Source organism: Spinacia oleracea, chromosome 6 (assembly GCF_020520425.1).
Source record: "Spinacia oleracea cultivar Varoflay chromosome 6, BTI_SOV_V1, whole genome shotgun sequence".
NCBI classification, from domain to species: Eukaryota; Viridiplantae; Streptophyta; class Magnoliopsida; order Caryophyllales; family Amaranthaceae; genus Spinacia; species Spinacia oleracea.
Genome location: NC_079492.1, coordinates 129696639 through 129710463, shown reverse-complemented (window position 1 = coordinate 129710463; position 13825 = coordinate 129696639). Strand labels below are relative to the sequence as shown.

The 13825-nt window shown below is 34.3% G+C and overlaps 1 protein-coding gene and 1 long non-coding RNA gene across 3 annotated transcripts; one reads left to right on the top strand and one right to left on the bottom strand.

The window, feature by feature from the left end:
* Positions 1-3791: 3791 nt before the first annotated feature.
* LOC110787555 (uncharacterized) lies at positions 3792-13817 on the bottom strand. 2 transcript variants are annotated; one of them, XR_002533108.2, is made up of 5 exons: positions 13740-13817; positions 13538-13632; positions 13407-13434; positions 13180-13306; positions 3792-3986 (listed from the first exon to the last, which is right to left on the bottom strand). It is a non-coding gene; the product is annotated as an uncharacterized lncRNA (long non-coding RNA). The 2 variants fall into 2 exon arrangements; XR_008923439.1 differs by lacking the exon at positions 13407-13434.
* On the top strand, positions 4298-11845 carry LOC110787554 (phytoene synthase 2, chloroplastic-like). The gene is made up of 5 exons (XM_021992189.2): positions 4298-5005; positions 9717-10020; positions 11062-11228; positions 11312-11469; positions 11655-11845. Exons 3-5 carry the CDS (start codon positions 11139-11141, stop codon positions 11719-11721), a joined length of 315 nt encoding a protein of 104 aa, XP_021847881.1. The 5' UTR covers positions 4298-5005; positions 9717-10020; positions 11062-11138; the 3' UTR covers positions 11722-11845.
* Positions 13818-13825: the final 8 nt, after the last annotated feature.

The window sequence follows — 13825 nt, the reverse complement described above, 5'->3', positions numbered from 1 at the left end:
TTACCTCACAAGAATTAGGATTTTTCGATTATTGATGAACACGAATTGAGGTTTTTCTAATTCGTAATTTTTGTGTGGTTTAAGAGCCATTGTCCAACAAAAAGTGAAAATTTGTGTTTGTGGGTTTTCCTTTGTTCAAATAACGTCGTGGACACGTGAAAATCCGGGGAGAAAATCTAATGGAGAGAGAAGATAAAATATAAACAAGTAAACTAGGAGAGAAAGAGAGAATAGAGAAAATATGGAGGCACCATTAATTGTTGCTCAATAGCGGCAACTTTGAGAGGTTGGAGGCAGAGAACGGAGACTATGCGGAAGTACAATGGAGTATGGAAGATAGCATCCTTTCACTTTTCCTACCTCCTTTTTTTCTAACTTAACCAGTTACATAAGGTTTGTTAATGGTTGTTGTTTTCAGCAATGGTCCACCTTCTAAATTGCCTTGTTTTCAGTTATGATTAATATTAGGAGATAGAGAAATTTGGGGTTTTTTTTTTAAAGTTAATAATTTAATATGGAGTCACAGTTGGTTAATGGAAAGGAAAGTAAATTTTTTTAAAAAAATCAATTTTTTAAGGGTTTTTAACGTCAAGTGTCGGCCACGTGTCAGTCATTGGGTCAACTTCCATAATTCAGCCAAAGGTCCTGGTCAACAAAAAAAATTAAGTTTATCAGCCAAAGGTCCTGGTCAACAAAAAAAATTAAGTTTAAAGTCTCATTAAAAGATTCTTTCTAACAAAAAGTCCTAAAACAAATTGAAAACCTTAGGGACCCCGAGTGAAATTATCGAAAACCGAGGTACCTAAAACGAAACTATGTCCAACTTTAGGTAGCAAAAGTGAAAAATCTCCTAAACGTATATTGGAGGTCGTGAAAAGTAAAATATAACCATTAAAAAAGAATAAAACGGAGGGAATATAGAGAAAACTAACAAAAACCAAACGAAAATATTCTTACTTTAGAACCTCGTGTGAAAAAATAAATTAGAACTAAACTCGAATCATTCAATTTTAAATTTAATTTTCCCATAAAAAAAATTAATTTTAAAATCAGGGAGCTTTCTAAGAACGTACCTTATAGCCAGTTAATAAGGTCTTAGCAAAAAGATACTGATCTTAGGTGCTCCGTATAAAATCTAATCTAATATAATATATATATATATATATATATATATATATATATATATATATATATATATATATATATATATATATATATATATATATATTTATATATATATATATATATAAAGGGGAGTTTTTTCAAGAGCATTTAGAGCGTCCACGTAGGATTTCCACGTCATCAAATATATAACTAATACATATTTATTAAAATAAAAATAAAAAATTGATAAAAAATAATAACAGATAACATTACTAAGAGTCAAAATAAGATAATAATAGTATAAGGGATAGAATTAGGGATAGAATTACAATAACATTAAAATTCTACCAAAAATATAACTATTATAGTATATAATGTATGTACGTCAATGTTGGTGTTGTGCTTTTGTCAAACAAAAAAAGGCCGGTGTGTTCTGCTTGATATGGTCCATGGTTTCGAACCATCATATTTATTGGTCGATCGAAGTGACGAAGTGTATATATACTCATGCAATCCCTATATGGCACCATGGTGGCATTCAATTCATGATCGGTATCTACGTTATGATAGCGCACTACTCCTTATGGGTTGCCACTATTATCCTCCTTATGTGTTCTTTCATTGGTATTTCTGCAAATCGGGCCGTTTTGCATAACGTGTTGTCCAAGTTACTCTCTGCAACAAATCTAGACCAAAATTGGCGAGCCTTGACCCCAAAAGTGGAGTATTGTGTTTTCCTCCCTCTTCTTTGCTAAAATATAATTCAAATTAGTTTTTACATGGAGGTTCGTTATTTCTCTTAATTCAGAATCATATTGGCTCTGTTATGAAATTTATTCGCGTCGTACCTTAAATGATAATTATCCTACAAGAATTTGTATCTTTAACGACAACCTAATCACGACGGACAATCTAATTACGACGGGGCTAACAACCAAACAAAGACGACGGCCCCTTTTTATGACGGGTTCGCGACAGGAAATCCCGTCATTAATCAACCATTATTGGCCTTTAGCGACGGGATTTCCCGTTACTAATGGTACAATTTTTTATAGTGTAAGGTCGTGGTATTTTAAGATATACTCTGTACCTAATAATTAGAATTACTAGATATAAGGTTGTGATGTATTGTTTGTTTTTTCATTAAATAACCTTTTTTTTTTAGGTTCATGTGAAGATACTAATTAAAATCAATAACTAATAAAATCAATGTACACCCTCAAGTAATTGTTTTAATTTTATTTAGTAAAATAAAATAATAATAATAAAGTAATCTTTGCAATTTTTTCAATCAAAGTGAATTGTTTTTCATGTTGAGTTGGCCGAAATTCGTATGGTAAAAATGAATTTGATGAGATAAAATTTGATGAGATAAAATAAGTCAAATTAAACCTATAAGCCAAAAATAAATATATTGAAGAACATACTAACCCGTGCGATGCACCGGCTTCATATCTAGTATCTAGTATCTAGTATAAATAAGATATTACTAAAGCAAGATAACTACAAACAGATCACCGTTAGTTTATGATAGATTTTGTAAATTGTTTTTTCTTATACTTACGCTCTCTGTAGCTTTAGATTTATACACGGTTTAAAACTCGTCAACCCCTTAAATCCGTGAAAAAGATGGACGACGACAACGACGACAACGACAATAACCAAAAAAAATAGCCTTCACGATGCTATGTAATTACGAGTATGTTCATTAAAAGCAACTGCATATCACACTAATAGGAGGATTAGTCTTGTGGGAACCTATTATGGCGTAAATTTTTGACTGTACTCGTGTACAACCAGAGCTGATTGTACCCTATCCAAAATAAACATTTACTATTTTGGAAATGAATATTTATTTATTTGGAAATGAGCATTTTACTATTTCGGTAATGAACATTTACTATTTTGGAAATGAACATTTATTTATTTATTTGTAAATGAATATTTATCTACTCATTCGAATATGAATGTTTATCTAATTATTTGGCAATCCTCATTTACAGAGGCGGATCTAAAAATTGTACTAAGTGGGGTCACTATTACAAAATTACTGAGAAATTAACTAAATTATGTACTTTTTAATACAAATTAGTCGAAAATTAACTAAAATTATGCAAAAAAATTTGGCCAAGTGGGGTCAAGTGACCCCACTCCCTATACACTAGATCCGCCAATGCTCATTTATTCAACCAATTTAGAAATGATCATTTTATCTACTGACACTAGAAGAAAAAACCTCAAGTGCGGGCTCATTTTAAGGGGTTTAGTGCGGGCTTTTACATGTGCAGCACATGGCCTGCCCGCACTTGATGTTTCTCAAGTGCTGCCAAAATATTGGCAGCACTTGATGTTTCAAGTGCTGCCAATTTGGAAAATGAGCCCGCACTTGACATATTTTGTGCTGCCAATTTTAGAATATGAGTCCGCACTTGATATATTTAGTGCTGCCAATTTTGAAAATGAGCCCGCACTTGACATATTTGGTGCTGCCAAATTTGAAAATGAGCCCGCACAAGCATAAAAATGAGTCGCACTTGGCCTATAAATGAGCCGCACTTGGCCTATAAATGAGCCGCACTTGATCAAGTTTTGTTGTATAACCGATTTTCCTGCTACATATTACAACTGGACCATGCCACTGATTAACCTCCATACGTCACAGAAAAAGTACCCAATTATATAGATAATTAAATCAAATAGTATATAATTGTAAATATAAAAGTCGATTACATTACAATCATATGAAAAAACTAGCATCTATAATTTATGATTCAGTACAAGAAAATATCAAAGACAATCACTGATAATGAAGTTTCCAATATTTCTCGAACTTCATCTATCTCCTCAAAGGTGAAAGGTCGCTCCCTCGGATTAGTGAATACCTTGAAAAGATCGACCATAAAAAAATATATATACACTTTAGTTATATTATAAATATTGAAATGTACAATAAATTAAGACTTAATTTGTTCATAACAAATAAATAATGAACCGTATAATAATAAAATTGGTTAATTTCGGTCCCAACTTTCATCTAATGAACTTAAATGAGTATTTTAAAGTCCTTCCATGTTTAACACACTTAGTTTTATGTTTCAAAAGATTCATTCTCACCCATTTTGGTGAAGTTATGCACATTTAAGCCTCGGTAGTTCATTATCGGTCACATTTTGACTAAAATAGCTTATTTCGGTCTCAACTTTCAACTAATGAACTTAAATGAGTATTTTAAAGTCTTTCAATGTTTAATACACTTATTTTTATGTTTCAAAGACTCATCACTACTACATTTCTAATTAGATGCGAAGGTTCAGAAAAGCCTAATGCAACACCTCACATAGAACCGTTTCAATAGATAGGGCTAATGCAACGGTTTCCTTTATAACATATTAAAATTTTCTTCTAATACAACGGGTGTGATAAATCGTCGCAATAGGTTGGCTAATGTAACGCTTTGTTAGGCTAATGTAACGGTTATGATAATAAATTTCACCACATGCATTCTTTTACTCTTTCCCTCCCATTATTTCCCAAAAATTTAAACGCCCGCCCTTAGATTATTTTCCCCAAAATTTTCAAACCCTCAGGCCTCACCTCGCTGCTTGAATTGTTTCCCAAAAAAATCAGAGGGAAAATAAATTCATGAATGGAGAGGACAGAGATTGAGAAGAAATAGATTCAAAGTTAGGGTTTAGTTATTGACGGTTTAGGGATGCAATTTGCAAGTATTTCTGAGCAATTTCTCGCAAGGTCTAGCAATTAGAGGAAATTTCTGTCAAGAACACTCCACAAGTCTGCAACAAATTACATGACCATGACAAAGGAAGGGGCGACGAAGGAAGGAGACGGGCCATCCATTCAAACTATAATCCCATACCATAGATTCAAAAACTCTCACAAGGTTTGCTATTTCAATTAAATTTCTGGGCCAATTTTCTGTATTGCATTTAGGGTTTGCCAATTTAGGATTTCTATGATTTGCTATGATGGAGTTTAACATGTCAGCTCTTAGACATTTCAATTGGTTCACTTTATTTCAAAGATTAATTTGATTTTCGCATCTACATGGCTTCTTGAAGTATTTTATAGAGTTGGAGGGGCTAATATAAAACTCCTTCCATGATTATGTCGATCTTTCACCTGTTGTTAGCTTAGACAGTTGATACCTTACTTTCGTATTAATGTTTGGTAGAATATAAATAGTGATCATGTGTGGCTCTCTTATTTGTTAGACTGGAAAAAAGAATCTCTGCGACCCCTGTAGGAAGAATGTAAGACGTAATTCGAGATGTTTTTATGAGTTGCAGAATGGCTTTTGAAGTGTTGTCTGTCAGTTTATATGTGCCTGTAGGAAGCTATAGTTGCGTTTTTTTTTTTTTATTGCAGTAGGTTTCTAGGTGGTGTTTTTGCTGGAAAAGCAGTGGAACTGTTGTCTACTAGTATTTCAGTTGGATGGTGGGTGTAGTTGGATGGCTTCTTGCTGTTATTTTTCCCCAACTTTTGTGATTAAAGGAATGTTTGATTCCTTTTAGGTAGAGCTGTCAAATTTCAACCCGAACCGTTGAACCCGCTGGGTTAATCCGATTCGTTAAGAACCCGAACCGTTAATAACCCGTTAGTTGGAACCCGAAAACTAACCGAACCGATAACATTCAACCCGAACCCGAACCGTATCGAAAACATTAAACCGATTAAGACCCGATACCCGATAACAAACCGTCCTCGTCAATCCGAAACCGTTTCTACCCGAACCGAATGGACCCGAAAACCGTTAATGACCCGATTTATTTCAACCCGAACCGTTTCAACCCGGGGAAAACCCGTTCACAACCCGAACTGTTTCAACCCGAACCGTTTACAACCCGAACCGTTTCAACCCAGACCGTTTACAACCCGGAATGTTTCAACCCGAACCATTTACAACCCGTAACCCGTTTACACCCCGTTTAATTCAAACCGTTCATAACCCGCCTCAAAAATAAGTTTTTACTTGAAATATTTTTCGTCAAACCAAACAGAGCCGAAATGCTAAGATATCAAATGATATACTCCGTAATTCGTAAGTAATTGTACTTCTTAAACCTTTATAAATCAAAGATATAATTCAATGTGCGTTGTTCAACCGAGTATTCGAACTGTTGTTTATCAACCGACCAAGTAATTAACTAAACATGTTATCATTTAACATATTGTTCTGTATTATTTAGATGTATTTCCAATATAGATATATTATTGTATAGTTATAGTCTTGTAGAATTGAATGTGGACTCTTTATTGACTCGTATTCAACTGACAAGTTGTCTAATCGATCATTAAACTAAATTGATCTAATTCAATACCTTATAAGCTTATAAGCTTTTAACCTAAGAACTAATCGAAAAACTATGCTATTTTAATTGAATCGACTTAATTCATTAACAATTGAACTTGTTTGTCTCGTTTCGTTAATGAACATGTTAGTCTCGTTGTTGTTTAAACCAATATGAATATATAACAAACTTGTATTTACAAACTTTACAAATTAATTACGTATTAATTCATCATTATCGATTATTAATTACTACGTTATTAGTATTTAGTTCATCAATATATGTTTCATAATACTCTGACATGGTGGGGGAGGGCATAGATGATTTTGATTCCATTTGTATCATTTGATTGATAAATATTACATGACATAATAAAAGACATTGACTTACTTTTCTTAATTAGTTTATGAAATTAATTGGATAGTGAACATTAATACATTAGTTGTTCGTCAAAAAAGAAAATAACATTAGTTATAAATCATGTAATTAAATTATATGGCCTCTTTTACGTGTCACTTTGCTTTAATAATGTAGATATTATAGTATAAACGTATTGAAAATTATGATTTTAGTAATATCTCGACATTGTTTGTAATTTGTATCCGAATTGATCTAACTAAACATGAAACCGACCCGATATGAAACCGACCCGATATGAACCCGACCCGATATAAACCCGACCCGATTACAATCCGGCTAAACCCGTTAACAAACCGAACCGAATTGACCCGACCCGATATAAACCGACCCGATATGACCCGACCCCGTATGAACCCGACCCGATATGAACCCGACCCGTTATGAACCCGACCCGATATGAACCCGACTTAACCCGGTTATGACCCGACCAAATATGAATCAACCCGATATGAACCCGACCGATACGAACCCGGCCCGTTATGAACCCGACCCGATATGAACCCGTAATACATAACCCGAACCCGAACCGAACCGTTAAAATTTCAACCCGACCCGAACCGAACCGATAGCATAATGAACCGGTTTCAACCCGAACCGATGAACCCGGACCGAAACCGAACCGATGACCCGATTTGACACCCCTACTTTTAGGTAATGCACGAGCATAAAGTGTGTGTTGTGTATGAGCGTAAACTCTAAAGAGTATTATGTACAACGTTGTTTTAATTTTTATGATAACGAGTTTCCTAAAACGTTGTACAACTTGTCCTTGAGTTTGTCAAGTATATGGCTATATATATGTCTGGACCGTGAAGGACCATTTTTCTTTGTATGCATTTGATTATCTGATACCTGTTTGTCATGTTTGTATTATTTCATTTTTTGTGGCTTCTTGAAGTTTTTTAGATGGTAGGAGACGCATGTACATGTGCAAGAATAGTTTGTTCTTAAATTATCAACCTCTCATATATAGTCATACTGCTCTAGAATTTATTCAAAGCGCTTTAGTTATGTCCATAATTAGTAAATTATGCAGTTCATCTGATGTCCATCTTTTGTCTAGGGTTAATAATCAATTCACATAACTTTTGTTACTAAAGTTTGTATTCCTTAGTTTTGATAATAATTTGGTGGAAGTTTATAATGAGCCGATTTGTATTCACCCAAATAATTAACAAGGTTCACAATCAAGAAAATGTCATACATCATTATGGCTTAAACAAGCCTCCTGCAGGCAGTGGTTTGCTAAGTATATTTCAGAAATTCAGAATTTTAATTGGAACGACTACTGTATAAGTAGTTAATTACTAGATTATAACTATATACAGTATATACTCGAATCCTAAAGAAACGGTGCAGGTCTGTTCTGAAGTGGATCAGAGAAGTTAAATTACTTTAGCTAGAATTATTAGGTGATGGAATGGTCCTGACTCAACAAAATTCACATATGATTTGCATTATGATACTTTGCTTCTGCTATACTCCGTACTACTACGGTACTAGTGTGAAGCTCTGCAGAAGTTTTCAACTGATAAGCAAGTGATCTGAATTCTGAAGTCACCAGACTCATCTTAGGACGCTGCTTACAAGAGAGCTTAATCTAACACATAATATACCTAATTGATCTATTATTTTGCTGCTCAAATAATAATGTAAAGCACTTGTATATCGTTGTACTTATGCATATCTTTGCTTGTCAATTTGAATACTTTAGCAGAAAATTGATTTCAACTTGTTCTTCAAAAGTAAAACTTAAATTGGCTGAGGGTTATTACCTTAGTTGGATATTTTTTTGATTTGTTTCATTTTTCTTCCCCATGTCTGAATGCTACGCTGAAATTGCATAGGCTTCTGTTCAGTTTTGATTTGACACAGTTAGCCTATTATTATTTGTAGTCCGACTTTTCTCCATGTTTAGCTCATTTTGCTCCAATGTAAATGAATACTCTTCTTGGCCACCTTGATTACTTTCCTCAGTAGGCCTTCACTGTTAAATCCTATGCCACCCTGACATAGGTCACAGGAACTGAAAGCCATGAATATAATTTGTTATTTGGATCCAGATCTGTACTTGAGCTGTAAGCCTGTTATTATTGCTTACTCTGTATATGTTTATGGCAGGTTAAGATGCGTTTTATGACTTCTATTTTATTTTTATTTTGATCATGTATAGTACCACTAGTATGTTTTATCTTGTTTCATGCTACATTAAAATCATGATTACTCCGTACAAGTTAAAACTTTGATTTAAGGAAAATACTGCATATTGCTTTCTGGTTATGAGGTATACATGTTCCATTCTGTTGGTTTTGTTAAAACCACTTTTATAATCGTATGACATTTACCCTGGAATGGTATGTTTCCTATGGAGTATTAGAAGAGTGTTTTGTCCGCAATTCTCGTGCATCTGTGCTTGGTTTCTCTCTTATTCCTTGAACTTCATCCCTAATGACTTTTTCTTTGGAATGCTTTTCTGTGAATGTTCTTTCTTAACTTTTCTTTTTAATTGCTCCTATTTTCTACTTTTAATGCTACTCAAGTTGGTACTTTCCTTATGTTCTCCAGCAAATCAGCTAACCTATTGCTCCATTTCTATTTATTTGTATATTTTTTCAAGAACAATTTGGTCTCTTCCATTATTACCATACGGGACTAACTATCATCCACACACACCCTCCCCCCATTAAATATAGGGTTTTTGTTTCGACTGACCAAAAAATTTAAGTTGAAGAGATATAAATCTTAAAATATGTTGAGAAATGGGGAACTCGACCTTGTAATGTGTAGAAACTTATTTTTATTTTCTAATCCCTCATCTTGTTTTGACAGATATGTACATGCCTTTTCCTTTTGACATGCTTTTCTGGTTTTTGAAATTTGCAGATGGAAGCCAATAAGGCCAACTTTTCTGGTCAACACAATCAGGTTGGAGTTCCAGAATATGAAAGAATGCGGATGGAGAAGTTGAAAATGAATGTAGAAAGAATGAGTGCTAAAGGTGTCGGGCTCTTTGCTAAGAAAATACTACAAGAAAAACTTCATGGTTCGGGTTTTCCAAATGGAAATCGCAATAACCAGGTGGAAGAACCAGATGATGAGTCAACATCTGAGTATGACGGAGGCGGTAATGAGGATGAAACTACTAGCAACGTGGAAATTGAAAATTTCACCTGTCGTAAAAAAAAAGGTAAAGAATTGAAACTACTCTTTTTTTGCTGAAGTCTTAGATCTGCTGTCTATGCTGCTTACTGTTGTCTCCATATGTTGTGTCTATGCTCCAGCCTTGTTATAACCAAGAATTCAAACTTTCACCCATGAGGGATTTCGAACTACATGTCTAATTCTGGATACTTGTAACTGGTATCAGACAATATCAGATTATCTGTCATACCTTCAAATGTATTTATCAAGACATTGTTTAAATTGATATTTCTCATTGTACACGAATCTCTGAGTCTGACTTGCATTTGAATTGTCACTATAATGATAGGCATCATAGGCATATTATAGCAAGGTCTATGTGGAAGTATTGTTAAACCTGCATCATTGATACGAGTCAAACAATTTTCATCACAATTAATCAAGTCATTAGAACTCTAACCAGATTCTTTAGGATTCTTCTCTTTTTTAATTCCCCATTTCGTGCACTTGCTTCGTCTTGCTGGTGCTAAGCTGCTGACAGGTGCAATATAACACAGGAATACTTAGTGTGCTTTAATGCTTCCTAGTCTTCATTAGGTATAAGCTCTTGGATATTCCTATTGTCTCTGTTTAAAATTTTCTTCCGTTAATGCCTTAACAATAACTTAAGTTATGTTCTGAGATATTGCACCCATGGGAAGCACTAGTGTACTACTCTGTCAATGCAACTCATAAGGTCTAGCTTTGGAGGATTCCATAGTTTATGCTCCAACAGCTGACATGTACAATATAACACAAGACTACTCAGTATGTATGTATGTAATCTTGATGTTTCTAGTATTCAGTAGGCACAATCTCCGGGCCATTCCTTATTGTCTCAGTGATCAAGTTTCTTGGTACATGAAGTTTGTTGTTGACTGGAGAAAGGAAGAAAGAAATATGGGCTATATATGGGGTAGTCTCCCACTCTCCCTCAATCTAATTCCTTTCAACTGAAGCTACCATGGTCTAGCAACACAATGTTTTAACTTTTAAGATTATCTTACACAAGATTTTGCTCACAATACTATGCAACCCTGGTTGACAGTTTGGACACAGAGGATTGATGAGTTAGTGGATGGTCCAACCGCCTACGGACTCAGCTGTGTTAGATAGCTGGGAAAGATGCTTGAGGACATCTTTGATGGATACCCTCATGACAAAATTGATGCTGCCTTGGCTGACACTGTCCAACAATATCCCTTAGAAATCAAGGTACGTTTCACCTAGCTACTTCAGTTATCTCCTTAGATTTCCTTTTAGTTTTGCCACACTAACTTACATTTCTTGACAAATAGCTGTTCAAATATTTGATGAAAGGAATGAGAACAGACACGTGGAAAACTCGTTATGAGAACTATGAAGAGCTTGAACAGTATTGCTACTATGTAGCAGGAACTGGTGGCATAATGACTGTTCCGATAGCAGGAATTTCACAGGAATTTCACCAGAGTCTGTAAGTGTAGTTCCACATAACTAATTTATAAAGCCGCTCTTTCCTTAGTACCGCATTCCAACTGACTAACATTCTAAGATATGTAGCAGAGAGTAAGCTTTCTTCGAATTACTGGAAGGAATTTTGACCTGTGCAGGTTGTGTTTGTGTTCATCCAAACTAACGATGCCTATTTTTCCAATGTAGGGCTTTAAGGGGGAGAGTGTACCTTCCACAAGACGGGCTAAGAGAATTTAGACTGATAGACAAGTAATTTTAGTAGTAATTTTAGTCGTATCTAGGTATTGCCTTACTTTTTTGTTAAATTTCATGTTTTTATTTGAGTAAACATGAAGGTTATTATATTATTTATCGTGTTTTAACTAGTGTACCATCTTTAACTTGTGGAAATACATGATTTACACTTAATAATAATAATAATAATAATTATTATTAATAAATGAAACCGTTGCATTAGGTGTCCAATAGATTATTTTTTCACAATAAATTACCGTTGCATTAGGGAAAAAGGTGTTGCATTATTTCATTATGCCATCATAGATAACCGTCACATTAGCTAAAACTTCTGTCGCATTAGCTAACATACCCATCGCATTAGCTAAAATACCCGTCGCATTAGCTAAAGAACTAATGTGACACCACATCTAAGTACCGTCGTATTAGATGACTACCTAATGCAACGGTATTAATTTTCCGTTGCATCAGGTCACTGGTCGTTGCATTAGGCCTAATGCAACGCCACCGGATGCAAGGGTCATTTGTCGTCGCATTAGGTCTAATGCAACGGATTTTCATGTCTAGTGCAACGATTTTATGCGTTGCATCTGATTAGAAATGTAGTAGTGCATTCTCACCCATTTTGGTGAAGTTATGCACATTTAAGCATCGTTAGTTCATTATCGGTCACATTTTGACTAAAATGGCTAATTTCGGACCCAACTTTCAACTAATGAACTTAAATAAGTATTTTGAAGTCTTTCCATGTTTGATACACTTATTTTTATGTTTCAAAGACTCATTCTCACCCATTTTGGTGAAGTTATGCACATTTAAGACTCGTTTGATCATTATCAGCCACATTTTGACTAAAATGGCTTATTTCGGTCCCAACTTTGAACTAATGAACTTAAATGAGTATTTTAAAGTCTTTCCATATTTGATACACTTAGTTTTATGTTTCAAAGACTCATTCTCACCCATTTTGGTAATGTTATGCACATTTAAGCCTCGTTAGTTCATTATCGGTCACATTTTGACTAAAATGGCTTATTTCGGCCCCAACTTTCAACTAATGAACTTAAATGAGTATTTTAAAGTCTTTCCATGTTTAGAATCTTCCCTTTCCCTAGCAGAGACATCAATTCAATTGCTAAAATCATTATTGTAATCAAGTATGGAGTACCCCGTATCAAATATCACGACCATTAATGTTTTCGTATTAAGCTTTAATTTTCAGCTAATAGTACAATCTTAAGGCAAGTTGGCAGAGTATGTTGCCTAATTTCTTTAACAACACAATTTCATTATAGCTTGTTTTCAAGCAATATACTAGTAAGACCATTATTTATGACAACTTTGTTTTAAAAACTTTCATTATAGGTCATATTTTGACTAAAATGGCTTATTTAGCTCCAAACTTTAAACTAATTTAAATAAGTATTTAAAACCCTTTACATATTTAATGGTTTATGTTTCAAAGATTAATTCTCACCTACTTTGTTCAAGTTGGCTCGATGAAGTGACACCACCTTGGCTCGAAGAAGTATTAGAGAAGTCATCAAAATTCATGAACTGACCGATCTGATGCGCTGCTAGATGAGCATAGCATATAGGAGAAACTGCATTACACAGTAGCATCATTAACACAAACTCATTTTTCGACAGATGCGTAATTGTCTAAGAGAGAGCAAATAAATCAAGAAGAACTCAAACACTCACAGAAATGGGTGTTGAGCTTCTTTGATAGCTGTGTAGGAAATAATATACTATTCAAACTTCAGTAACTATGAGAAGAATTATAAACAAGTAACTTATGACTAGATAACTCTGCACTGCATAACGATACTCACACGTAGGATAACGAATGCACCAGATCTTGCAAATCGTGAGCTGAGAAACCAATCTCATCAAGCAGAACATGATAATGTGTTGGCCTAGTTGTTCCCTACAAACATTAACCAGTATGAAGCTCCAAATAATAAAACATTCTTCAACTATGACACTCTAAAAAATAAAACCAATACTCGATTACAAGCTCAAAGAAAAACTCACTATCATTCCAGCATGGGAACACATGTAGAAATCATTGTTCTAATGATGGCAAATGATGTTGTCAACAACAGTTCCTGCAGAACCAA